Source organism: Bubalus bubalis, chromosome 5 (genome assembly GCF_019923935.1).
Source record: "Bubalus bubalis isolate 160015118507 breed Murrah chromosome 5, NDDB_SH_1, whole genome shotgun sequence".
In the NCBI taxonomy this organism is placed as follows: domain Eukaryota; kingdom Metazoa; phylum Chordata; class Mammalia; order Artiodactyla; family Bovidae; genus Bubalus; species Bubalus bubalis.
The window spans coordinates 8,646,355-8,672,927 of record NC_059161.1 but is presented as its reverse complement, the minus strand read 5'-3'; the positions used below and the strand labels follow the sequence as shown (position 1 = coordinate 8,672,927).

General features: G+C 42.9%; 1 protein-coding gene across 2 annotated transcripts in view; it reads left to right on the top strand.

Moving 5' to 3' along the window:
* Nucleotides 1-26,573, top strand: part of KCNH1 (potassium voltage-gated channel subfamily H member 1) — a 432,755-nt gene that overhangs the window by 59,340 nt on the left and 346,842 nt on the right. For both annotated transcript variants that reach the window (XM_045165647.1, XM_045165648.1), the window contains exon 5: nucleotides 3,426-3,544. In XM_045165647.1, coding sequence (XP_045021582.1) covers nucleotides 3,426-3,544 — 119 coding nt within the window. The remainder of the gene's footprint in view (nucleotides 1-3,425; nucleotides 3,545-26,573) is intronic.

Genomic DNA, 26,573 nt, shown 5'->3' with positions numbered 1-26,573 from the left:
TTACAAGTGAATATATTTCCCTGTGCTGTACAGTAAATCCTTCTTGTTTATCTGTTTTGTGTATGGCGACGTGTGTCTGTTGATCCCATACTCCTAACTCGTCTCCGCTGTCCCCTTTGGCAACCATACATTTGTTTTCTATGTCTGTGAGTCTGTTTCTGTTTTGTAAATAAGTTCATTTGTATCTTTTTTCTTAGATATGACATCACATAAGTGATGTCATATACTTGTCTGTCTCAGTCTAACTTACTTTCTCCCATGTTTGCAATCTTATTGTATGGCTATCACCCCAGTCTCCCTAACCGGGGACCCAGAGGCCACTTGGATCGCCTCCTCTCTCCTTCTGCAGTCATTGCTTCTACCTCTGCAGCTGTTCTCAAATCTCCCCTTGTCTCCTGGCTCAGGCCACAGCCCTGGTCCAGGCCCTCATGGTGTCTGGGATTCTGATTGGTCTTCTATCTGTTATCTACTCCCATACTGCCGTTCTCTCCTAAAATGCCCCCACCATATTTAAACTCCTCTACTGGATTCCCTTTGGATTTCAGGTTGAAGTTCAAATTTGTTAACTTGCCATCTAAGTTCTCGCACCTAAGTTCTTCTTGGTCTGACCCTTGACGACCTCTTTAGCATCACTTCAAGCCACTGCCTGCATTCTCCTCCCCTCTGCATGCCATGCACCATTCATCTAGCTATTTAGAAGCTCTTCCTTGTCACTGACATGTTACTCTGCCCTATGATTTTTCTGCCTTCGTGGGTGCTGTTCCTTCTGCGTTGGATTGTCTGTCTTTTCTTTCCTGAGTTCAGCTGGCTCCTACTCATCTTTGCAAAGTTTGCTCTAGTATCACTTCCTGTGGGAAGCCTCCCTGATAGCTCAGCCTGGATTTGTTATGCCTTCTCTGGACAGTTTTGGCCATAGCATCCTGTACTCATGTGTTACAGAATTTAGCTTACTATATCATGGTTTTTAATTTACTTATCAGCTTTCTGTACTAGAATACAAGCCCTTTGAGGCCAGAATCTGTACCTTACTCATCTTAGCATCCCTGGTACTTGGCATTTTGATGGTACATAGTCGTTATGTTTGGAATTAATATGTGAATGAATGATGTTCTTCCATCTGGCTCGGCATGATTCCTATTATAAAGTTTTTGGGGCCCAGAAAGAACAACTTGGGGGTGGAACTTGGGAAAGGACTTATTGCCTCCCTTCAGAAGAGGCAGAGTCTGCCCGTCCTGGTAGAGATGCGATGGAGGGTTTCATGCTGCCTGTCCGTTTCCCCATCCAACACCCACTTGCCTTCCTGTGCCCTTCACAGTCAGTCGAGAGCAGAGAATCAGGGCTAGAGTGAGGGACTAGCTTGGGCCTGGGGAAATGCCCCAAAGTCCAGGAATCTTTCTTTTAATGTTTTGTGCCATGCTATCGGATGGACCAGGATCCCAAGCCCTGCCAGGCAGGGTCTGGGATATCTGCCCTGCCAAGTCCCTCTTATCATTGCTCCCAGAGTGTAGATCATGGTGGAGGTGGTGGTGGTGGTGGATGGGTAGGACTGAATGGGGGGTGTGCAGAGCCCTTGCTGATGTTTATGTGCACAACTATTTTCCCCCCACCTGGAAAATATACTTTCTTCTCCTCTTGAAGAGCTTTGCAGAATTCATTTCCCACTTTGTTTTGAGCTGAAGGTGAGCCTGACTCCGAAAGAGACTTTAAAATATTCTAGCCCACAGTTCACACAAACGAATTCCAATGAGCACTTTCATAAATGGCTGATTTAGGGAAAGATGTCAAAGACCCCTGGAGAGTCTGGGCTGTCCCCTCCTGTCAACACCAGCAGGACTCCCCGCAGCCCGACCACCGTGAGCCTCTTTTCACACTGACCCCAGCAAGTCCCATTTCTTGGCTTAATGGCATTGGGATGGATGAAAATGCCACTACCTTTTATTATAGCCCAGAACTTCTGGAAGAGATAAAAAAGACCTGATTTGCTATTCTTGCTATATTGACAAAAATTTGTACAGATTATGATCCTTAAAGGTTGTGCAGAAAAAAAAAAAAAAGAGCCATCATTCTGGTTGACTCCATTGTCCTCTGGATTCTCAGTCTGTCTTGGAAAGGTGCTCCAGGGTAAAATGTGGTAAATGAGATTTCTGCTACTAGGCAGACTACTTATAGCCTCTAAAGGATAAAATATAATATTGCCTAGTCTTGCTTTTCGCTGTCATGTAGAAATAGTTGCATGCTCTGTTGATTTAATGTACACCCCCATCCAGGTCTTTGGCGCTTCCTAGCCCACGCCTGGTTTGGAGAACCCCTGCAGACTTTCAGGGGTCTCATGAGACAATTGCTGTGGTCATAAGTTTGATGCAGAAGGCTTGTTGGATGTTGGAATGCACAGTTGTCTCTGGGGACCTTTAAAACATCCCTCATGCATCTTAAATTCTTAGTAAAGATCACTTGTTCATTTTAGATTTTGGAGTATGGAGTGGGAGGATTAGAAAAAGACCAATGTTTTACTTCCCCTGGAGGAGCGAGTCCAAAGGGCCAAGGAGGCCTCAAGACAGTGTTTTAGTCCACTGCTACTCGGAGTGCTGAACTTAGTTTGCTTTACCAGGAAAATGCACCCTGCACTTAAGGCGTGCAGGCAGAGTGTTTTAAGTTCCACTTTACAGATGAGATAACTGAGGCCCAGGTGACTTACGCAATTTGTTGGTGGTCACAAGCAAGCAGATTTGGGACTTATATCCGTATTTCTTTACTCCAAGTTCAGTGCTAGGCTCATTGAATTTCTAGTTTTAAGGGGACCTACATGCCATCAACTATCCTTCCCTCATCCCAGAGCAGACTAAAATCAACCAGTATTATTTCCCCACCTCTCCAGGGGTTAAATTCATTTCTTATTCCCCTGGCTTTGGAGAATGTAGTACATGGAATGACCATTTGACTAGCTTGTCTAGTTAGTTAAAACCTAGAACCAGCTTGGTCTCTGCTAGGATCAGATGCCATGGGGCTTGCGAACAGCCTGAGCCATACAATCAGAGAAATATCTTGATTGCCTAGTATTGTCTGGCAGAAAAGCCTTGGGCCAGAGTAGACTGATCTGGGTTCTAGACTCTTTACCTGCCTAGACACTCTGTGCCTCAGTTTCCCTATTTGTAAAACAATGCTACTATTAAAACCTGCCTTCCCTACACCACAGAGCTATGATGAGGATCAAGTGAAAGTACAAAGGAAAAGTCCACCGCTGCCCAGATTTCAGCATGTCCAGGGGCTTCTCTGAGCAGCGAGTTTTGATGGCAAGGATGGCCGAGTGACTCATGGGTGCACAAGAGGGTGGAAATCTGCATCTGATGGTGTAACTCGTGGTGTGAATGTCCGAGTGCCTCCAGGACCCAAGTGAACCTGTCTCTCCTGTCTTCCACATGCTCCAGGCTGGGGGAAGTTCGCTCGGCTGACCAGAGCACTGACGAGCAGCCGGGGTGTCCTGCAGCAGCTGGCTCCCAGCGTGCAGAAAGGCGAGAACGTCCACAAGCACTCCCGTCTGGCTGAGGTAAGGGCAAGGGCTTAGCTCAGCTTAACCCTCCCCTCACTTCAGGGGGTTCCTGGGCTGAGAAAATGGTCCACAGGGAGGGTGCTGGCTTGGACGGGACCTGCAGGACTCAGGACTCTTGTCTTGGCTGAGCTGCACACCACAGTGTGTGACTCTGGGTAAGTGAGTTAACTCTTGTGAGCTTTGTACTTTCCCATATGTAAAAGGGAACTGCAAATTCCATTTGAAATTGCTTGAGACAAAAGATGTCAGTTGACTCTCGGGAAGGAGATAGTAGTGCCATATATATGAAGGGGGCTTTACTTATAAACCTTTGCTGTTTGGGCAATGCATACTGTTATAGGAAAAGAAGATACAGGAAACCAAAAGAAAGAAAATAAAAATCACTTAGAATCCCACTAACCATGTAACATTGTTATAATTTTTGTGGGTTTGCCTTAACTCTTCTTTGTATTTAAGAAATATTCTATTTCCTCAAGCCTAAGCAATGTATTTTTTCACTTTAATGGAGTTGAGATGTATCTAGGAATCAATATGTGCATTTAAGGTGGCTTATATTGCCTTTTCTTCATTTTATATAATTATCAACACGTGGAAAAAAAAAAAAAGTGAAAGCATTAGTTGCTCAGTCGTGTCTGACTCTTTGTGACCCCATGGACTGTAGCCCACCAGGCTCCTCTGTCCATGGAATTCTCTGGGCAAGGATACTGGAGTGGGTAGCCCTTTACTTCTTAAGGGAATCTTCCTGGTCAAGGGATCAAACCCAAGTCTCCTGCGTTGTAGGCAGATTCTTTTACCATCTGAGCCACCAGGGAAGCCCGATTACGAAAGTTTTCCTGGATAATAAATATACTTAATATTACAGTTGTTTCCATAACCTTTGTAGTAAGGAAAACTCATGGTGGTGGTGTTCCTCCTTTTGCTGGGACAAGTGAGAGTCTGGGAAGCCTGAACAAGATATTTGATCAGGCTCAGTGCACCCCCATGATTACTGTCTGTCTTTGGTAGTCTTGCATGCAAACCACTCTCATCTCCCTTTGGTGGTGCCTGGTATTTTTCCCAACTAGACCAAGTAAGGTCTAGTTAATTAGTAAGACCAATTAAGAGCATTATACCTTCCATACAGCACATTTCCATCATATCCAAAGATGACATGTCTTGGCTGTCTCTCTGCCTGGTGGTGGCCCGTCAGTTCTTAATCTGTGAGCAGAAGGCAGGGTGCTTCCTGACTTGCCTCTTGGCTCCCATACCCCTGAGGGAGACGCTCCCAGCGTGGTGCAGCTGACAGTGGGTGCTCTGCACATGTGCACTGAATGTCTAACGAGTTGACTACAGAAGATGTCCCTATATGTATAGCAGCCAAAAGCTTCTGCCCATAGTGGGAATGGGGACATTCACTTGTGTCATGTTAGAGCAGGTGAGACCTTGGATGACGGTAGCGTCATTTTTATCATGACGTGGGCTCATCTTATGATAAAAAAAAAAAAAGGAGACCATTCAGCTCACAGCCTGCACTCTGTCTGTCCCTGATGCTGCTCTTGGTTAATAAAGTTCCCTCCTCTCACGCTGCTCTCCACCTGGCTCACTCCCATCCAGCCACGTTCCAGCTGTTCCTCTTACAGCACAGGCTTGCTCTGCCTGTAGATATCTGTGTGCAGCTCCTTCACCGATGGCAAGTCTTTGCTCAAATGTCATTTTCTTTTTGTGGCTATCTGTGTCGGTAAGAGTTACAAGAACTAGTAGGATATTTATATCTGAAGATATTGATTGCAAGGAGTTGGTTTATGTGGCGGTGGGGGCTGGCTGGACAGGTACAGAATTCACAGGGCAGGTTGGCCAGCTGAAAACTCTTGCGAGGAGCTGATGCTGAGGTCCATGGATGGAATTTCTTCTTTCTCAGGGAAACCTCAGTTCTGCTCTTAAGGCCTTTCAACTGATTAGATGAGGACCACCTAGATTATAGAGTGTAATCTCCTTTCCTAAAAGTCAACTGATTGTAGGTGTCAATCACATCTACAAAGTATCTTCACAGAAGCACTTAGTGTTTGATTAAACAACTGGGTATCATGGCCTAGCCGAGCTGACACATGAAACTAACCATTATGGTTTATTCCTTGTCAATTTGGCACCTGTACACATTTCCTTAAACCATGTTTAATCTCCAAATAAAGAGAAAAGTTGAGCACCGAAGAATTGATGCTTTTGAACTGTGGTAATGGAGAAGACTCTTGAGAGTCCCTTGGACTGCAAGGAGATCAAACCAGTCAATCCTAAAGGAAATCAGTCCTGAATATTCATTGGAAGGACTGATGCTGAAGCTGAAACGCCAATACTTTGGCCACTTGATGGGAAGAACTGACTCCTTGAAAAAGACCCTGATGCTGGGAAAGATTGAAGGCAGGAGGAGAAGGGGATGACAGACGATGAGATGGTTGGATGGCATCACTGACTCAATGGACATGAGTTTGAGTAAACTCTGGGAATTGGTGATGGGCAGGAAAGCCTAGCGTGTTGCAATCCATGGGGTCACAATGAATCAGACACAACTGAGCGACTGAACTGACTGAAAGACAATAACAAAGTCATACTTCCACCTAATATGATCCTCTTATCTTTTTAAATTAAACTTTTAATTTTGTATTGGAATATAGCTGATTCACAATGTTGTGATATTAATAGTTTCAGGTGGACAGCAAAGGGGCTCAGCCATACATATACCTGTATCCATTCTCTTGCATATAATCAAAACATACCAACCCTCCCCCAGAGGAGGATGCAAAGTCCTTGGATGAGATCCTTGACATCCTGTAACTTAAACAGTGTGATATAAACTTAATTCCTATCAGTATGTCTTGTGTTAGATGATAAAGGAATAAGAGGGAAGAAAATAAAAGTAATAAATAAAATAAATTGCCTATATATATATACACACACACACACACGCAAACATTCATAACAAAATAAGAAAGACTCATAACTCTTAATCCTCTCCTTAACCTGCTGTGTTATTCTCCACTTAACATCTCCCGATATACTCTGAAATTGAAATTGTTAGTCACTTATTCGTGTCCAACCAACTCTTTGTGAACCCATGGATTGTAACCTGGCCGGCTCCTCTGTTCATGGGATTTCCCAGGGAAGAGTACTGGAATGGGTTGCCATTCCCTTCTCTAGGGGATCTTCCCAACCCAGGGATTGAACTCAGGTCTCCTGCATTTCAGGCAGGTTCTTTACCCTGTGAGCTACTAGGGCAGCTATACAGTTTACTTATTTATTGTACTTACTGTTTGATGTGTCCCAAGCATTTAAAACCGTGTTTGGCACATAGTAGATGCTCATAAGTGGGTTTTTTTTTTTCTTAATTGATCAAATGGATAAAAGAAAGGAAATGATGTTGGTGTTTTTGTCTACCTGTCTGGCATGAGTAAGTGCTGATTGACTGGCAATATGAGGCAAACATCTGGGTCCTCTCCCAGGGGCTAGTAAATTTTAATTAGCCTGGCTAGAGGCTTATGGATTTTATTGATCTTTTCAAAGAACCAACTTTTGGTTTTCTGGATTTTCTCTAATGGTTTCCTGTTTTAAATTTCACTGATTTCTGTTCTAATTTTTTTTTTCCTTCTGTTTAGTTTGGATTGAATTTACTCTTCTTTTTCTAGCTTCCTAAGACGGAAGCTCAGTTTATTGATTTTTGATCTTTCTTCTTTACTAATATATCAATCCTATAAATTTCCTTTTAAACACTGCTTTCACTGCATCCCACAAATTTTGATAGGTTGTGTTTTCATTTTCAGTTTGTTCAAAATATTTAAAACTTCCTATTGAGATTTTTTTCTTTGATCCCATGTGTTATTTAGAAGTGTTGTTTAATCGCCAAGTATTTGGTGATTTTCCAACTGTCTTTCTGTTACTGATTCCTGGCTTAATTCCACTGTGATCTGAGGGCAGACATTGTTTGATTTCTATTCTTTTAAATTTGTTGTGTTTTATGGCCCAATGTGTGGTCTGTCTTGGCGAATGTTGCATGTGGGCTTGAGAAGAATGTATATTCAGCTACTATTAGAGGAAATAGCCTATAGATGTCCTTTTTATCCACTTGATTGATGGTGGTGTTGAGTTCAACAATGCCCTTACTGATTTTTGCCTGCTGGATCTGCACGTTTCCGTTAGGGGGCTGTTAAAGTCTCTAACTATCATAATGGATTCATCTATTTCTCCTTACAATTCTTTTAGTTTTTGCCTCATGTATTCAATTCTATCAGTTTTTGCCTCAGGTATTCAGTTCTTTCAGTTTTTGCCTCAGGTATTTAATATTTTGATGCTCTGTTGCTTGGTGCCTACGTATTAAGGATTGTTATGTCTTCTTGAAAAACCAACTCCTTTATCATTATCTAATGCCATTCTTTTTTTTTAATTTATTTTTTAATTGGAGGATAATTGCTTTACAATGTTGTATTGGTTTCTGCCATACAACAACATGAATCAGCCATAATTATATATATATCCCCTCCCTGTCGAGCCTTCCTCCCCTCCCCCATCCCACTCCTCTAAGTCATCACAGAGCGTCAGGCTGGGCTCCCCGTGTTATACAGCAGCTTCCCACTAGCTATCTATTTTACACATGATAGCCCAATCAAAAAATGGGCAGAAGACCTAAATAGATATTTCTCCAAATAAGACATACAGATGGCCAATAAATACATGAAAAGATGTTCAACATCGCTCATTATTAGAGAATGCAAATCAAAATTATAATGACACCAATGAGAATGGCCAGCATCAAAAAATCTACATATGATAAATGCTGGAGAGGATGTGGAGAAGACAGAATCCTCTGCACTGTTGGTGGGAATGTAAGTTGATAACAGCCACTATGGAGAACAGTATGGAGGTTCCTTAAAAAACTAGGAATAATACTACCATATGACCCAGCAACCCCACTACTGCATATATACCCTGAGAAAATCATCATTGAAAAAGACACATGTGTTGTAATGCCATTCTTTATCCCTGATAACTTTTCTTGCCGTAAAGTTTCTGGTCTGTCGGAAATGAATATTGCAACTCCCACTTTCTTTTGCTTAGCATTAGTATGGTAAATCTTTCTTTACCCTTTTGTTTTAATCTACTTGTGTCTTTGTATTTAAAGTGGGTTTCTTATTGACAGCATATAATTGGGTCTTATTTCTTGATCCACTTTGATAATCCCTGTGTTAATTGGCCTATTTAAATCATTGACATTTAAAGTGTTTATTGTTAGATAATCACTTTAAAATCGGCTTAAAGTTGGATTAATATCTACAGAATTTGTTGCTGGTTTTTATTTGTTGTCCTTGGTTCTGTGTTCCTATTTTGTCTTCCACTTTTTTTGCCTTTTATGGTTTTAACTGAGCATGTTATATGATTCTATTTTTTCCTCTTTCCTTAGGATATCAATTATACTTCCTTTTTTACTTTTTTTTTTTTGTGGTTGCCCTAGAGTTTGCAGTAGACATTTACAGGTAATCCAAGTCCACTTTCAAATACAGTCATCCCTAGATATCCACAAGGGATTTTTTTCTAGGACCCCTCACAAATACCAAAATCCATGGATGCTCAAGTCTTTCATATAAAATGACATGTGTTTGTATATAGCCTAAGCATATCCTCTTATATACTTTAAATCATCTCTAGATTACTTATAATGCCTAATACAATGTAAATGCTCTGTAAATAGTTGTAAATATAATGTAACTGTTGTGAAGATAGTTGCTGGTGGAGCAACAAATTCAAGTTTTGCTTTTTGGTACTTTCTGGAATTCTTTTTCTGAGTATTTTGATCTGCACTTGGTTGAGTCCACAGGCATGAAAATTATGGATTTAGAGGGCCCGCTGTAAACTGTGGGTGGGGAAAATCCTTTGGAGAGAGAAATGGCAACCCACTTCAATATTCTTGCCTGGGAAATCCCTTGCACAGAGGAGTCTGGCAGGCTATAGTGTGTGGGGTCGCAAAGAGTTGGACATGACTGAAGCGACTGAGCATGCATACCCTGTAACATACTGCTTCATGAGCAGTGCGAGTGCTTTGTAACTAAATGCTCCTCTAATTGTTCTGTCGTGTCCCTTGTATTATTCTTGTGATTCACTTATTCATAAGTGTACATAAGCACTTATACACACACACACACACACACATACACACATTATCATACATTGGTGCTGTTACTTTGAACAAGCTGTTACCTGTCAGATCAATTAAGAATAAGAAAAGTTTTCTTGTACCTTCCCTTATTCCTTCTGCAGTATGCAGTATTCTTTTTAATTAAGTAGATCCAACTTTATGACTGATACTACTTTCTCTCTCTCTGAATATCTTCTTTATACGCTTTTCTTGCAAAGCATTTCTGCTGGCAACAAATTCCCTCAATTTTTATCTGAGGAAGTCTATTTATCCTTTCACTTTTGAAAGATAATATTCCAAGGTATAGAGTTCTAGTTTGGTGTTTGCTTTTTCAACACTTTAAATATTTCACTCTACTCTCTTCTTGCTTGTGTGGTCTCTGAGTGGAATTATGGTGTAATTCTTATCTTTCCTCCTAATAGGTTATGATTTCCCCTCACCCCCACCAGCTACACACCACCCCCCTCTCCCCTCCCCCAGATTCTTTGAGGAATTTTTGTTTGATTTTCTGCAGTTTGAATATGCTATGCCTGCTGCTGCTGCCGCTGCTGCTAAGTTGCATCAGTCGTGTCCAACTCTGTGCGACCCCATAGACGGCAGCCCACCAGGCTCCCATCCCTGGGATTCTCCAGGCAAGAACACTGGAGTGGGTTGCCATTTCCTTCTCCAATGCATGAAAGTGAAAAGTGAAAGTGAAGTCGCTCAGTCGTGTCTGACTCTTAGCGACCCCATGGACTGCATCCTACCAGGCTCCTCCATCCATGGAATTTCCCAGGCAAGAGTGCTGGAGTGGGGTGCCATTGCCTTCTCCGATGCTATGCCTAAGTGGGTTTTTTTTTTTTTTCCGTTTCTTTTCATTATCTTGCTTTGTGTTTACTGAGTTTCCACTCTCTGTGGTTTGGTGTCTGACATGAATTTGGGGGAAATTATCTGTCATTATTGCTTCAAATATTTCTTCCATTTCCCCTTCTTTTCCTTCTGTTATTGCCATTTCATATTTGTTACACCTTTTGTAGTTGTCACACAGTCCTTAGACATCCTGTTTTACTTTAATTTTTGGTCTTTTTCTCTTTGCTTTTCAGTTTTGAAGGTGTCTATTGACATGTTCCCAAGCTCAGAAACGCTGTCCTCTGCTGTGTCCTGTCCACTACGGAGCCCATAAAAAGGCATTTTTTATTTCAGTTACAGTATTTTTGATCTCTAGCATTTCTTTTTATTGGAGAAGGAAATGGCAACCCACTCCAGTGTACTTGCCTGGAGAATCCCAGGGATGGGGGAGCCTGGTGGGCTGCCGTCTATGGGGTCGCACAGAGTCGGACATGACTGAAGCGACTTAGCAGCAGCAGCAGCATTTCTTTTTGGTTCTTTCTAAGAATTTCCATCTCTGCTTACATTTCCTGTCTGTTCTTGCATGCTGTCTATTTTATCCATTAGAACCCTTAGCGTATGAATCATATTTTTAAAAATTTATGGTCTGATAATTCCAATATCCCTGCCATATCTAGGTCTGTCTCTGTCTCTTGAGACTGTGTTTTTTGGCTTTCAGTATGTCTTGATACTTTTTGTTAAAATCCAGACATAATGTTCTGGGTAAAAGGAACTCAGGTAAGTAGGCCTTTAGTGTGGTGTAAGATATCGGGGCAGGGGTTGGGTGTTTCCTAGGGACGCTAGTGGTAATGCCTGCCGATGAAGGAGATGTAAGGAGAGGGGCATCTGTTCCCTGATTCGGGAACATCCCCTGGAGGAGGGCATGGCAACCTACTCCAGTATTTTTGCCTGGAGAATCCCTGGTGGGCTACAATCCATAGGGTCTCAAAGAGTTGGACATGACTGAAGCGACTTAGCATGCACACAAGATGTCGGGGGGAGAGGAATCATTCATAATCCCATGATTTGTTCTCGTTCCGTCGCTAGGTCACGTCCGACTCTTTGCAACCTCATGAACTGTGGCACACCAGGCTTCTCTGTCCTTTACTCTCTCCCAGTTTGTTCAAACTCATGTCTGTTGAGTTGGTGTGTTTTAAAATGGTTACTTTTATCCTTCTCCTTCTAGAAGCACGAGTTACAGTTCCCAAAGGGGGAGGAGGGGGAGGGATAAAGCAGGAGTTTGGGATTAGTAGATATAATGTATGTAGATCAGGCTGAAGGACCCTTTTCACAGGTTGAGTTCTCTGGGATGCAGATGCTGAGTAACATCTATGAAAGAAAGGGAGCAGGAAGCAGCATTGGGCAGGGCAAGCAGCAGACACAGTGTAGATCTGCTAGAGGCCCTGCCAGCCCAACATGGAGCTCTGCAGCAGAGACAGCAGTTGGAGGAGCCCCACACGGAGCAGGAAGGGCCAGGCCCCTCCACCACCTTCTTACTCAGTTATTGGTGGGTGCCTCCTTGGGAAGCTCAAGTTTCTGCCCCTTAGGAGGCATACTCCACAGCTGGGCAGAGAACCCTTTCTTGGAGCAGGATCTGAGTCTACTATCACCTTGCTGCTCTAACTCTCTCTGCCTTTATAGAAAGGGAAGTCATGGTTGGTGTATGAGCATCCATCTTGCTCAGCAGGTTTCAGCCTATGGTCTTCATGCAGGAGTGACCTGCTGGAGTCTGCTGGGACCACTCCTTGCTGCCAGCTTCTGTCTTCATGAAGTGGTTCGGGGGAATATATGGAGGGGAACCATCTCTTCCTGTCACATCTCCTCACTCTTCCCTATGAGGGACCCAGGTCAGGATAAAATCTGGGCTATTCGTGATGGCTAGAGCGCAGGCACATTCCTTCAGTCACATCACAGCCCACAGCTCCTGACACCCTCACTGTAAGGAGATCAGGTAAATGCCGTATGTGCTGCTGGCTTTCCTGTGGGTGACAGGCTTCGTGGGCTGAAACAGCATTAAACATTACAGCCACTCGACCACTTCTTGTGTGATCTGGGGCCCGTCATTTCACCTCTAAGAATTTCCATTTCTTTCTCTTTCTTCTCTTCAAATGGAGGGAATGAGTTCAATTGAAAATAATATGTATTCACCGATTTGTGAAGAGTAAGGCAGGTTATGAATGTGAACGAACACTTTGGTATACAGTAAATGTTCACAATGTTAGTTTAATATTGTTTTGATTGTTCATTCTTTATCTTGCTTTTAAAAATATTCTGAAGAGAAGGAAATCTTGCTATTTGCAATGGCATGGATAGACCTTGAAATAGCTCAACTGGAATTCTAGCTTTGTTCCACTAGCTTTGTTCATAGTGATGCTTCCTAAGGCTCACTTGATTTCACATTCCAGGATGTCTGGCTCTAGGTGAGTGTGAGTGATCATGATTACTCACCATGATTAGACACCATCATGATTATCTGGGTTGTGAAGATCTTTTTTGTACAGTTCTTCTGTGTATTCTTGCCACCTCTTCTTAATATCTTCTGCTTCTGTTAGGTCCATACCATTTCTGTCCTTTATTGAGCTCAATATGTCAGCAAATTTGGAAAACTCAGCAGTGGCCATAGGACTGGAAAAGGTCAGTTTTCATTTCAGTCCCAAAGAAAGGCAATACTAAAGAATGCTCAAACTACCGCACAATTGCACTCATCTCACACGCTAGTAAAGTAATGCTCAAAATTCTCCAAGCCAGGCTTCAGCAATACGTGAACCGTCAACGTCCAGATATTCAAGCTGGTTTTAGAAAAGGTAGAGGAATCAGAGATCAAATTGCCAACATCCGCTGGATTGTCAAAAAAGCAAGAGAGTTCCAGAAAAACACCTATTTCTGCTTTATTGACTACGCCAAAGCATTTGACTATGTGGATCACAGTAAACTGTGGAAAATTCTGAAAGACATGGAAATACCAGACCACCTGACCTGCCTCTTGAGAAATTTGTATGCAGGTCAGGAAGCAACATTTAGAACTGGACATGGAATAAAAGACTGGTTCCAAATAGGAAAAGGAGTATGTCAAGGCTGTATATTGTCACCCTGCTTATTTAACTTATATGCAGAGTACATCATGAGAAACGCTGGACTGGAAGAAACACAAGCTGGAATCAAGATTGCCGGGAGAAATATCAATAACTTCAGATACACAGATGATACCACCCTATGGCAGAAAGTGAAGAACTAAAGAGCCTCTTGATGAAAGTGAAAGAGGAGAGTGAAAAAGTTGGCTTAAAGCTCAACATTCAGAAAATGAAGATCAAGGCATCTGGTCCTATCACTTCATGGCAAATAGATGGGGAAACAGTGGCTGACTTTATTTTGGGGGGCTCCAAAATCACTGCAGATGGTGACTACAGCCATGAAATTAAGACACTTACTCCTTGGAAGGAAAGTTATGACCAACTTAGACAGCATATTCAAAAGCAGAGACAGTACTTTGTTCACAAAGGTCTGTCTAGCCAAGGCTATGGTTTTTCCTGTGGTCATGTATGGATGTGAGAGTTGGACTATAAAGAAAGCTGAGCACCGAAGAATTGATGCTTTTGAACTGTGGTGTTGGAGAAGACTCTTGAGAGTCCCTTGGACTGCAAGGAGATCCAACCAGTTCATCCTAAGGGAGATCCGACCTGGGTGTTCATTGGAAGGACTGATGTTGAAGCTCAAAGTCTGGTACTTTGGCCACCTGATGTGAAGAGCTGACTCATTTGAAAAGACCCTGATGCTGGGAATTGAAGGTGGGAGGAGAAGGGGACAACAGAAGATGAGATTGTTGGATGGCATCACGGACTCAATGGATGTGGGTTTGGGCAAACTCCGGGAGTTGGTGATGGACAGGGAGACCTGGCGTGCTGCACTTCATGGGGTCTCAAACAGTCGGCCACAACTGAGTGACTGAACTGAACTGGATGGACCTTGAGGGCATTGTGCTAAATGAAATATGTCAGACAGAGAAAGACAAATACTGTATGATCTTATTTTTATGTCGAACTAAAACAAAGCAAAATAAAAACCTCCTGATCTCCATAGATAACAGACAACAGGTTGGTGCCTGCTAGACACAGGGGGTAAGGGTAAATGAAATTGATGAAGTAGGTCAAAAGGTACAAACTACCAGTTATAAGTAAATGAGTTCTGGTGATGTAATGAAGCACGTGCCTATTGTTTGTAATACTGTATTGTATATTCAAAAGAGTAGTTAAACATTCTTACTACAAGAAAAAAATTTGTAGCTACACGTGGCAATTTGTGTTAATTCGACATTGTAGATGTCATTTTGCATTGTATATCAATAAAGAATCATTATGCTATACATCTGAAACTAACAGGATGTTTCCCTGATGACAAAGATGGTACAGAATCTGCCTGCAATGCAGTAGACCTGGGTTCAGTCCCTGGGTCGGGAAGATCCCCTGGAGGAGGGCATGGCTACCCACTCCAGTATTCTTACTTGGGTATCTAATAAACAGGAAATAGGATGTTACATGCAATCCTACATTTCTCAGTAAGAAAAAAATTTCAATTTTCAGAAGTAAAACAAGTTTTTTGTTGGATTCATATATGCATATATATTTCATATATATAGTGTTCATATGTATTTATATTGATTTTTTAAAAAACAAAATGTTGTCATAATACTATATGTGTTATTTTCCAGTGTGCTTTTCCCCCACTTCCTAGTGTATTTGGGACATTTTCCTAAGAGCACATATCCCTTTCATTCTTTTTAATGGTTGCTTTGTATTCATTGCATGACTATATCTAAAGCTATTTAGTTAGCTGTCCCCTTGTTGATACATAATTAGATTGTTACCAGCCTTTGGTTATTACAGATCATAATGAATGCTTCAATGAACCTCTTTGTATGTATATTTTTGTTTTAATTTAGAAAACCTTGACATTCGGAGTAGTGAAGAGTAATTTAACAAGTTTTCATTTACCTAATTTGTTTATATAGTACATGCTGACAATTTCTCACTCCAAATTCTTTTTTAAAAATTAAAATATTACATGGAAATCCCCTGGTGGTCTAGTGGTTAGAACTCAGCAATTTCACTGCTGTGAGCTTGGGTTTGATCCTTGGTTAGGGAACTAAGATCCTGTAAGCTGCATCAGTTCAGTTCAATTCAGTTGCTCAGTCGTGTCCGACTCTTTGCTACCTCATGAACCACAGCATGCCAGGCCTCCCTGTCTATCAGGAGTCCACCCAAACCCATGTCTGTCGTGTCAGTGATGCCATCCAACCATCTCATCCTCTGTCATCCCTTTCTCCTCCAGCCCTCAATCTTTCCCAGCATCAGGGTCTTTTCAAATGAGTCAACTCTCCGCATCAGGTGGCCAAACAGCCAAAAAAAAAAAAAAAATTACAGGTAAAAAACCAAATTAAAATATTACAGGTAAAGTTGAGGTCCTCTTAGAATTTATCCCAGAGGTAACATTGCCCTAAACCTGTATGTCTCCTTGCTATTGGTGTTTTGATATTTTTATTACTTATATTTTTATTCATAAACATACATACTCTGATTTGTGGTTTTAAAAATGTATTTTCACAAATTATATCATATTTTATGGCATATTTTATACTTAACATTAATTTTTGAAAGCTTTTTATTTTAAAATTGTTATAGACTCACAGTAAGTTGCAGGGCTTCACTGGTGGCTCAGAGGTAAAGAATCCACCTGCCAATGTAGGAGATGTGGGTTCAATCCCTGGGTCAGGAAGGTCTCCTGGAAAAGGAAGCAGCAACCTCTTCCAGTATTCTTGCTTGGCAAATCCCATGGACAGAGGAGCCTGGCAGGCTGCAGTCCATGGAGTCACCAAGAGTCAGACACAATTGAGCAGCTAAACAGCAACAACAAGTTACAGAACTAGTACACAGGGTGCTCTACCCTCCACTCAGCTTCCCTCAGGGGCAGCATCTTATAAACTACAGTCTAATAGTAAACAGTGTGACATATAACTATAGGACATCAACCTGTGTTCAGTTCAGTTCAGTTGCTCAGTCCTGTCCGACTCTTTGTGACCCCATTGTCTGCAGCACGCCAGACCTCCCTGTCCATTACCAACTCCTGGGGTTTACTCAAACCCACGTCCATTGAGTCTGTGATGCCATCCAACAATCTCATCCTCTGTTGTCCCCTTCTCCTCCCACCTTCAATCTTTCCCAGCATCAGGGACTTTTCAAATGAGTCAGCTCTTCCCATCAGGTGGCCACAGTATTGGACTTTCAGCTTCAACATCAGTCCTTCCAATGAATATTCAGGACTGATTTCCTTTAGGATGGACTGGTTGGATCTCCTTGCAGTCCAAGGGACTCTCAAGAGTCTTCTCCAACACCACAGTTCAAAAGCATCAATTCTTTGGCGCTCAGCTTTCTTTATAGTCCAACTCTCACATCCATACATGACCACAGGAAAAACCATAGCCTTGACTAGATGGACCTTTGTTGGCAAAGTAATGTCTCTGCTTTTTAATATGCTATCTAGGTTGGTCATAACTTTCCTTCCAAGGAGTAAGCATCTTTTAATTTCATGGCTGCAGTCACCATCTGCAGTGATTTTGGAGCCCCCCAAATAAAGTCTGTCTCTGTTTCCACTGTTTCCCCATCTATTTGCCATGAGGTGATGGGACTGGATGCCATGATCTTCGTTTTCTGAATGTTGAGCTTTAAGCCAACTTCTTCACTCTCCTCTTTCACTTTCATCAAGAGGCTCTTTAGTTCTTCTTCATTTTCGGCCATAAGGGTGGTATCTGCATATCTGAAGTTATTGATATTTCTCCCAGCAATCTTGATTCCAGCTTGTGCTTCTTCCAGCCCAGCATTTCTCATGATGTACTCTGCATATAAGTTAAATAAGCAGGGTGACCATATACAGCCTTGACATACTCCTTTTCCTATTTGGAACCAGTCTGTTGTTCCATGTCCAGTTCTAAATGTTGCTTCCTGACCTGAATACAGATTTCTCAAGAGGCAGGTCGGGTGGTCTGGTATTTCCATGTCTTTCAGAATTTTCCACAGTTTACTGTGATCCACATAGTCAAATGCTTTGGCGTAGTCAATAAAGCAGAAATAGATGTTTTTCTGGAACTCTCTTGCTTTTTTGACGATCCAGCGGATGTTGGCAATTTGATCTCTGATTCCTCTACCTTTTCTAAAACCAGCTTGAATATCTGGAAGTTCACGGTTCACATATTGCTGAAGCCTGGCTTGGAGAATTTTGAGCATGCTCAAAATCAACATATGTAGAATATTGTTAATTAAAGATCATATTCAGATTTCATCAGTCTTTCCATGTACTCATTTGTGTGTGTGTGCGCCTTTGTACAATATATACTTGTGAGTATGTATTTAGTTTCACAAGAAGCTTCCAAACTATTTGCCAGTTGCAGTTGGTTGTACTGTTTTACACGTGAAACATCCAGTTTCTGTCCTTGCCAGCATTTGACACTGCCACTATTTTTTATTTTAACCATGTTACTAAATATGTAGTGATAGCTCATTGTGATCGCAATTTGCATTTTAAATGGCTAAAGATACTGAATGTCTTTTCATGAGCTTGTTTTCCAACCATATTTCCAACCTAGTGAAATGTCAGATCATGTCTCTTGCCCATTTTCTGAGTTCTGTTAATATTTCTTCCTTTTTTATTGCTTTAGAAATGTTAGCTTAATTTATTTTTTTTATTATTGGAGTATAATTGCTTTATAATGTTAGTTTTTGCTGTACAACAAAGTGAATCAGCTCTATGTAGAGACGTCAGCTTACTTTAAATCCTCTGGTTTGGTGTTTGCCTTCCTCTTGTAGTGAGCTTATGCCCGAACTGAGATTGTTGGTGGGAGTCTGTTGGGTCCCCAGTCGATGAGGCTTCTGGATGTGGTGGTTGAGTTTGCCCACCAGATTAATAAATTTTCACCTGGTTCAGACCAACTTTCCTGTACATGGTTTTAGCCCTGGGGCTCCCAACCATGTGAACAGCAGGAGTTGGGCCCCACACTTATATATGGCAGGTACTTGGGGTTCTGATCGCTTATCCTCTTCTATCCAAAAGGCCAGACAGATGACCAGTGTCTTTTTTACGTCTCTGAGGCATGGTTAATGGTTTTCTGCTCCATGCCTCTTTGTCAGGGCAGCGCTCTGCCGCCCCAGCAAGAGCATGAGGTTTCCCTTCCAGTCCCATGCAGTGCATACCCAGCTCTGAGAAGCCCTGTTTCTGAAAAACTCCTGGACTGTTTCGTTTCAGCTCCTGCTGGCAGCTTTGGTTTTGCATTTCTTTTACTGTTCCGGTGCCTAAGATTTTGAACTTTATTATTTCTTTTGAAACATTTGTTTGAATTTTTAAACAGTGTCTCAGTGTGTTGGGTATAAATGGATGGGTTACCATTCTTACTTAGTCCCTTCTACTGATTGTTAGCTCTCTAAATACCTGTGCTAGAATAAAAATGATGGATTACTAGGAGTGGAATTAGGGAGACAGAGGGTAGAAACATTTAAAACTGGGATGGAAACTGCCAAGTTCAAACGAGGTTATGCCAGTTTGCCAATTTCTTTCTTCTCTCACCATAATTGCTCTCAGTTTTTATTCGGTCTTAAGTTTTAGCATTTCAGTTAAGTTTTAAAGGAAGAACACCTACTTTTCAATGACTGTGCACGGGTTTGGTCTAATCAGTATAGAAGCTGCTTTCCTTATGTACACGGAAGTGGTGTCATGGCCGCCCACCTGAGGAGCACAAGACGGCCCTGCGCCAACCATCTCGCGGCAGCTGGACAGAGACGCAGAGACCAGAACTTTACTTACTGGGCACCCGCACAGCTGGGCTTACTGTCCACATTCCCCGCTGACGAGCAGGTGCGCTGTCCTCGGCTGAGAGAGAGTGGAAGGTGGGTTTGTGGAGGCTAAGCCAGTAGTGTGTGTACTAGGCATGTCCCACTCTTTACGACCCCATGGACTCTGTAGCCTGCCAGACTCCTCTGTCCATGGGGTTTCCCAGGCAAGAATACTGGAGCGGGTTGCTATTTCCTTCTTCAGGGAATCTTCCCAACCCAGGGATCGAACCTAGGTCTCCTGCATTGCAGGTGGTCTCCTGCATTGTAGGTGAATTCTTTACCGACTGAGCCACCAGGGAGCCCGTATTAGGGTTCCTAGTTTTTCGGTCCCTCAAGCTAGAATCACTGGTAGAGGCTGCCAGATTGAATGTGAGCAAAGGTGTTTTTTCTGAGAAATAGGCTGTATGTGCCTTGAACTTGACATTTCCCACTCCATTATTTCTTTGAGGGGAGTGTTGACTTCATTTGACTCTTCAGAGTCAGGGGAAAGTGACAACACTCAGGGGTGTCTCACCATGCAACATCATATTCTGATGTTTTGTACATGAATATGTTAATAACTGGCAACAGGAACTTCTGCCACAATTATCTGGGTTTGGAGCTCATTTTGTGTCTCATAGAGAGTCTTTTTTGAATACTCACACTATCTCAATATGCCACAAGCTGTGCCTGGGTAGTGAGCTCGTCATTTCTGGAGGTGTGTTGGGTGACCATTTGATGGCACGTGGTCGGTGAGTTTTGAAGTGTGGCTTGACTAATGGCCTCTGGTTGCCATCCGGCCCTGAAGGGCAGCCTCTGCCTGGTGGCTCCACCAGCCCTCAGGGCCACAGAGTTCTTCCAGTCAACACTCTGCACTCAGGGCTGAGATCTTATACGGGGGACTGTTTGCATTTTTCCTAGGAGGGCCATATTGTTTATTCAAGCAGGTAGGGAAAAACGCACATGTTCAGTGATGCCAGGGATCAACTCTACACCTGATTTTGATTAAAAAAAAAACAACCTGTCAATGAACAGCTTAATTGAGGTTTAAGGATTTTTTGCAGGTTTTTTCCCCTTAGAGACAGGATGATGTAGTGGAAAAAGGAAGGGATTTAGAGTCAGACTGACCCGAGTTCTGTCCAAAATGCCACTGCATTCCAGCTGTGTGATTTTATAAAAGTTGCTTAACCTCACTCATCTTTCCTCATACTCATGAACTAAAGATGCTACCTACCTACCCTGAAAGACCATCATGAGGATTCATGACGCTTCCAAAGACACGTCCAATCTTACCGCTCCCTGCTTAAAACTCCTTTAACATCGTCTTGTTATTTCTTTGGATAATTTAAAAATTTACATTGTTACTTACAAGACCTAACTCCCCTCTCTAGCCTGACCCAGCTCTATGCTCACACTCGGTGTCAGCCAGTGGCACGCACACTTGTCAGACTGTCCCTGTGGCCTTGGAAATGCCCTTCTTCTGCCTGCAACTCTTGCTGTGTCTCTCTGCTGGCCTAGTTCCTACCCATGCTTCAAGCCCCAAGGTGGACTTCAGACCTTCCCTGTGAGGCCTTCCCAACTGCCTGTCCCACCTCAGGCAGGTAAGCCTCACTTTCAGGGGCTCTCCTTGCCATGGCAGTTTCCTCTTTGAGCTCTCTTGCCCTGAGAATGCTGCTGTTTAATATTTGCCTCCTCCAATAGACGAAAGGTCCGTGAAGACGGTATCTCTCTTGTTTATTCTACATCTCTACCATTGAACATAGTATCAACACCCAGTAAGTGCTTGATAAGTGTTCATTAAAGGAATGAATGAATGAAGAAGGGTGCAAACACTTAATTCAGGGCCTGACACTTGGTAGGCCCTCAGTAAATATTGATTCCCTTTCACTTTTAACCTCTTCCTCCCCACCTGAAAGTTGTCTGCCTCGATCGTGGATAATGGACAACTATTTGTAGCTGATTTTGATAACGATGGCAATGTTTCCATGATTCCACCTCATCACTAATACTAAAAAACTTGAGTTTTAAAAATGTAGCTGAAGAATTCAAAATAAAAAGTTAAAAGAATACCACTGAAGTACTCCTTAGCTAAATAGAGAACAAAAATGTTGCCCAGTTGCATTTCACTGTGGGCTTATATTTGTGGAGGTGTCATGGACTGGTGCTCTATTGTGACATAAAGTATATTGGTTAATACTTTTAATTGCCTCCCACTGCCTTTATCTCTCCCATTAAAGAACAAGTGCATCATGGAAAAAGTTCTAAAAATAGAGCCTGCCTGGTTTATGGAGAAGGGTGTTTATGACGGGAATTAAGCACGCATTTAGCTCACATGTCTTAAGCCCCGAATCAGGCTTTCTTCTGTGGCCGGGGCCTCACTAGCATCCAGCGTGCCCTGTTTATTGGAATACACTTTTTCTGGTGGGAACAGACCCTGTCCTCTCTCTGTGGTTGTAAAAAACCCATGTTGTTTCTAAGCAGGGGAGGTTTTTGGAGCTGTACTTGGGGAGAGGGAAAGAGATGCAGGTATAGGTGCTGAGGTGGGGCTGTGCCTGGAATAAGGGCTTTAAGGAAAGCGGGGTTTCACTTCACTTACAGTGGGAGGATGTCTGAGGCAGCTGTGAGGGATGAGGGTGATGGCGGAGTTCGTGGAACGGGCTCTGTCTGTGGCCTTGATTGATAAATGAAGCCAGTTTGGAAGGTGAAGTGGTGAGTTCCCCCGGGCTTCCCTGAAAGAGGAACTTCTCGTTTTCTGTGTTTGACTCTGGTTTCTTCTGCCATCATCCAGGGAGATGACACTGACATCCCCAGTGAGATGGTGGGCTTGAGGTGGCTGGCTCCTCTGACTCTTATTGGGGTTCCTCCTGGCTCTGTTGGATTGGCCCGTTTTTCAGGCTCCCAGGGAGACTTTGCACACTGCTCTGTCCTGTGCTGCTCCCTGGTTCAAACCAACATCCTCTCCTTCCTGGAGTTCTTCAGCATCGTGTAGCAGGTCTCCCTGTGCTTCTAGACTTGCCTCTTCTGATCCTTCTTCCCTGCTGATGCCTGATTATCCTCGCAGAGAGCGATTTGATTATGTACCTCCCTTACTTAAAGTTCTTACCTTTGCATAAACAGCACATCAAGGCTTGACCCCTCCCTTATATTTAGCTTAATTTCTCAACATTACCCTCTCTATATCCCCTCTCCTTCCCACCCCTGCCACCACCACATGAGAATAGCCATGACAGAAAGCCGAGACTTCCTCTGCCTCAGCACAGCAGGCTTCTCCTGCACTGAGCTCTTACACCACTTCTGTTACCTGTCTCAGCTTGTACACACAGCGTGCTGGAAACGTCCAGAATTTTGTCTGTCTGGAGATGGGGACAGTCACCTCGCCTCTAAGTTTTTATGATGACTGAAGTCAATTTGCTGTCTCTTTTCCTCTTAAGGTACTACTATCCATTGAGTCTCTTACTACGTTAAATATTTTATTTTCACAGTTTGTTTGCACATCTCTTTTCTGCTCTAAATTATGGGATCTTTGGATACTTGTGGGTAACTGCTGGTGTCCAAGGGTCCATTGGTCTTTTTATTAGAATAGGTCCAAAAAAGTTGGCTTAAAGCTCAACATTCAGAAAACAAAGATCATGGCATCCGGTCCCATCAGTTCATGGGAAGTAGATGGGGAAACAGTGGAAACAGTGTCAGCCTTTATATTTTTGGGCTCCAAAACCACTGCAGAGGGTGACTGCAGTCATGAAATTAAAAGATGCTTGGAAAACTTTCCTTGGAAGGAAAGTTATGACCAACCTAGATAGCATATTCAAAAGCAGAGACATTACTTTGCCAACAAAGGTCCGTCTAGTCAAGGCTATGGTTTTTCCTGTGGTCATGTATGGATGTGAGAGTTGGACTGTGAAGAAGGCTGAGCACCGAAGAATTGATGCTTTTGAGCTGTGGTGTTGGAGAAGACTCTTGAGAGTCCCTTGGACTGCAAGGAGATCCAACCAGTCCATTCTGAAGGAGATCAGCCCTGGGATTTCTTTGGAGGGAATGATGCTGAAGCTGAAACTCCAGTACTTTGGCCACCTCATGCGAAGAGTTGACTCATTGGAAAAGACTCTGATGCTGGGAGGGATTGAGGGCAGGCGGAGAAGGGGACGACAGAGGATGAGATGGCTGGATGGCATCATTGACTCGATGGACATGAGTTTGGGTAAACTCCGGGAGTTGGTGATGGACAGGGAGGCCTGCCAAGCTGTCATTCATGGGGTCGCGAAGAGTCGGACACAACTGAGCAACTGAACTGAACAGAACTGAATAGCCTTGATGGGGTCTCTGAAGCTATTTTGTCCTTTTTCCCCCCAAATTTAATTTTATCAGTCTACTTTTCTTTTCAGGCCATATTAGTTTTGTCCTTCTTGGTCCCCAGTCTTTGAGGAAGTCCGAGCCTTTAGGTAAAAAGGATGTACTGTAGGAGCTGAGCCTTCCTGATTCTCACTGAGACTCTCCTGAACCAATCCTTTCTTTATTTGTACAAAAATACTAGTGTTTGAATACTACTTAACTCTTTGCAAGAATAATTTACATATGCATACACACATTTATATCTATAGTCTTATCTGCCCTTCACAATATCTGCCTGGTATTGAGCTTCCCAGGTGGGTATAGTGGAAAAGAACCTGCCTGCCAATGCAGGAGATGTAAGAGACATGGGTTCAATCCCTGCATCAGGAAGATCTGGAGGAGGGCATGGCAACCCACTCCAGTAGTCTTGCCCAGAGGAGCCAATGGACAGAGGGCCATGGTCTATAGGGTCACAAAGAGTCAGACATGATTGAAGCAACTTAGCACACACGCACACACATAAGTAGTGTCAACTTCGTTTTTCAGGTGGGGAAACTGAGGCATGGGGACTTTGCCTTGCTCAAGGTTGATCAGCTGTACCACTTATATGTGCAGTCTAAAATAGAGCACAAATGAACTTCTCTACCAAACAGAAACGGACCTGCAGACATAGAGAACAGACCTGTGGGTGCCAAGGAGGAGGGCATGAGGGAGGGGGGAGTTAGGAGTTTGGGGTCAGCAAACTATTATATACAGGATTGATACTCAACAGGGTCCTGCCATATAGCATAGGGAACTATATTCATATCCTAAGATAAACCGTAAGGGAAAATAATATGAAAAATTATATATATATATATATAAAACAGACTCACTTTGCCATACAGAAATTAGCACAACATTGTAACTCAACTACACATCAATAAAGTAAAATTTTAAAAAAAGCTGATCAACTATGAAATCAAGACTGGAATCGGCCAAGTTCAGCCTGCTGGAACTGTGTCTTGGTTGACTTGCTGTCTGCCACCGTGTCCCTAACGGTTTCCCCAGCCCTGTCTGCTGTCTAACATCCTGCCTTCTCACCACCCCCCAACTTCACACACAGTTCCATGTATACACGTCTGTGATTCGTGTTTTTTAATCAGTGTTTTGGTCGTGTGGTCATCCACTCCAGGTCTGCTTTTGAGCTCCATGCCTCCATGTCCCAGCTGGTTTGGGACATTCCTCCAGTGCAGCATCATGTTGTGGTTTAGACTGTCGCTGTCCAGTGTTGTGGCTGCGTGTGACTGGAGCAGCTGGGATGTGGTTCATCTGAACTGAGAGGTGTAGTAATACTTACTGTATTTAAATCACTATGAGAAAAGGAATGTAAAACGTCTCACTGATAATCTCCTATATGGGTAGTGGTAGAAGTGAGTTGGAAAATGGTGAATGGATCCCAAGTCATAGGTATTTGGTGGCAGAAGCAACAGAACTCCCTGGTGGTTTAGTTCTGAAGTTTTCTTGAAGGCATATGTCAGCTGCATACCTTGAGGTACCACAGCAGGAGAGAGTGGCATTAAGAAAGCCAAGCAAGGAGAGTGTTTCAAGAAGGAAGAGGTGTGAACCTCTGTAAACAGCTCCTGAGAACATGAGTTAGATCAGGATGGAAGCATCCATTGGATTTAGCACCACTGAGATTGTCGGTGACCTTGACAATACCTATTTGATTAGAGAGTGGAGGCAATGGTCAGATTGGGATGTGTTGAAGGTGATTGGAGGGGAGAATGTGGAGATGTTGTGTTTGTATTATTCTTTCAAAAAGTCTGGCTATAAAGGGGAGCAGCAAAAGGAATCGAGCAAGAAAAGGGAGTTGATTGATGTTTAAAGATGCTGACGGAATAATCCTGTGTCCAAGGAAAGGTTTATGGGAACAAAAGAAGGGGAATCATGGGGGTTGTAAAGAAGTTGAGAAGGGGGAGCAGGATGAGATTCAAAACACATGAGAGAAATAGGCCTTTGATAGAAAGAAGGCACTCCTCTGCTGAAACAGGAGGCAGGTGGGTAAAGATAGAGACTGATTTATAGATACATGACCATTGGAAGATTGGTTTTATTTATTTATTTATTTATTTTCAGTGATTCATTAGGTAAAAAACATGAGCTAAAAGTGAGGTGAAGCAGAGAAGCACTTAAGAGCTTCTAGTGAGATGTTGTAATCTCTCATCCACATCAGCAAAAATCACTTTGCATGGTAACATTCATTTGACACTGAAGGGTTTCAAGGTAAGTATAAACTAAAATCATGGCATCCAGCAAATAGATGGGGAAACAATGAAAACACTGACAGACTTTATATTTTGGGGCTCCAAAATTACTGCAGATGGTGACTGCAGCCATGAAATTAAAAGATGCTTACTCCTTGGAAGGAAAGCTATGACCAACCTAGACAGCATATTCAAAAGCAGAGACATTACTTTGCCAACAAAGGTCCGTCTAGTCAAGGCTATGGTTTTTCCTGTGGTCATGTATGGATGTGAGAGTTGGACTGTGAAGAAGGCTGAGCGCTGAAGAGTTGATGCTTTTGAACTGTGGTGTTGGAGGAGACTCTTGAGAGTCCCTTGGACTGCAAGGAGATCCAACCAATCCATTCTAAAGGAAATCGGCTGCTGCTGCTAAGTCGCCTCAGTTGTGTCGGACTCTGTGCGACCCCATAGAGGGAGCCCACTAGGCTCCTCTGTCCCTGGGATTCTCCAGGCAAGAATACTGGAGTGGGTTTCCATTTCCTCCTCCAATGCAAGAAAGTTAAAAGTGAAAGTGAAGTTGCTCAGTCGTGCCCGAC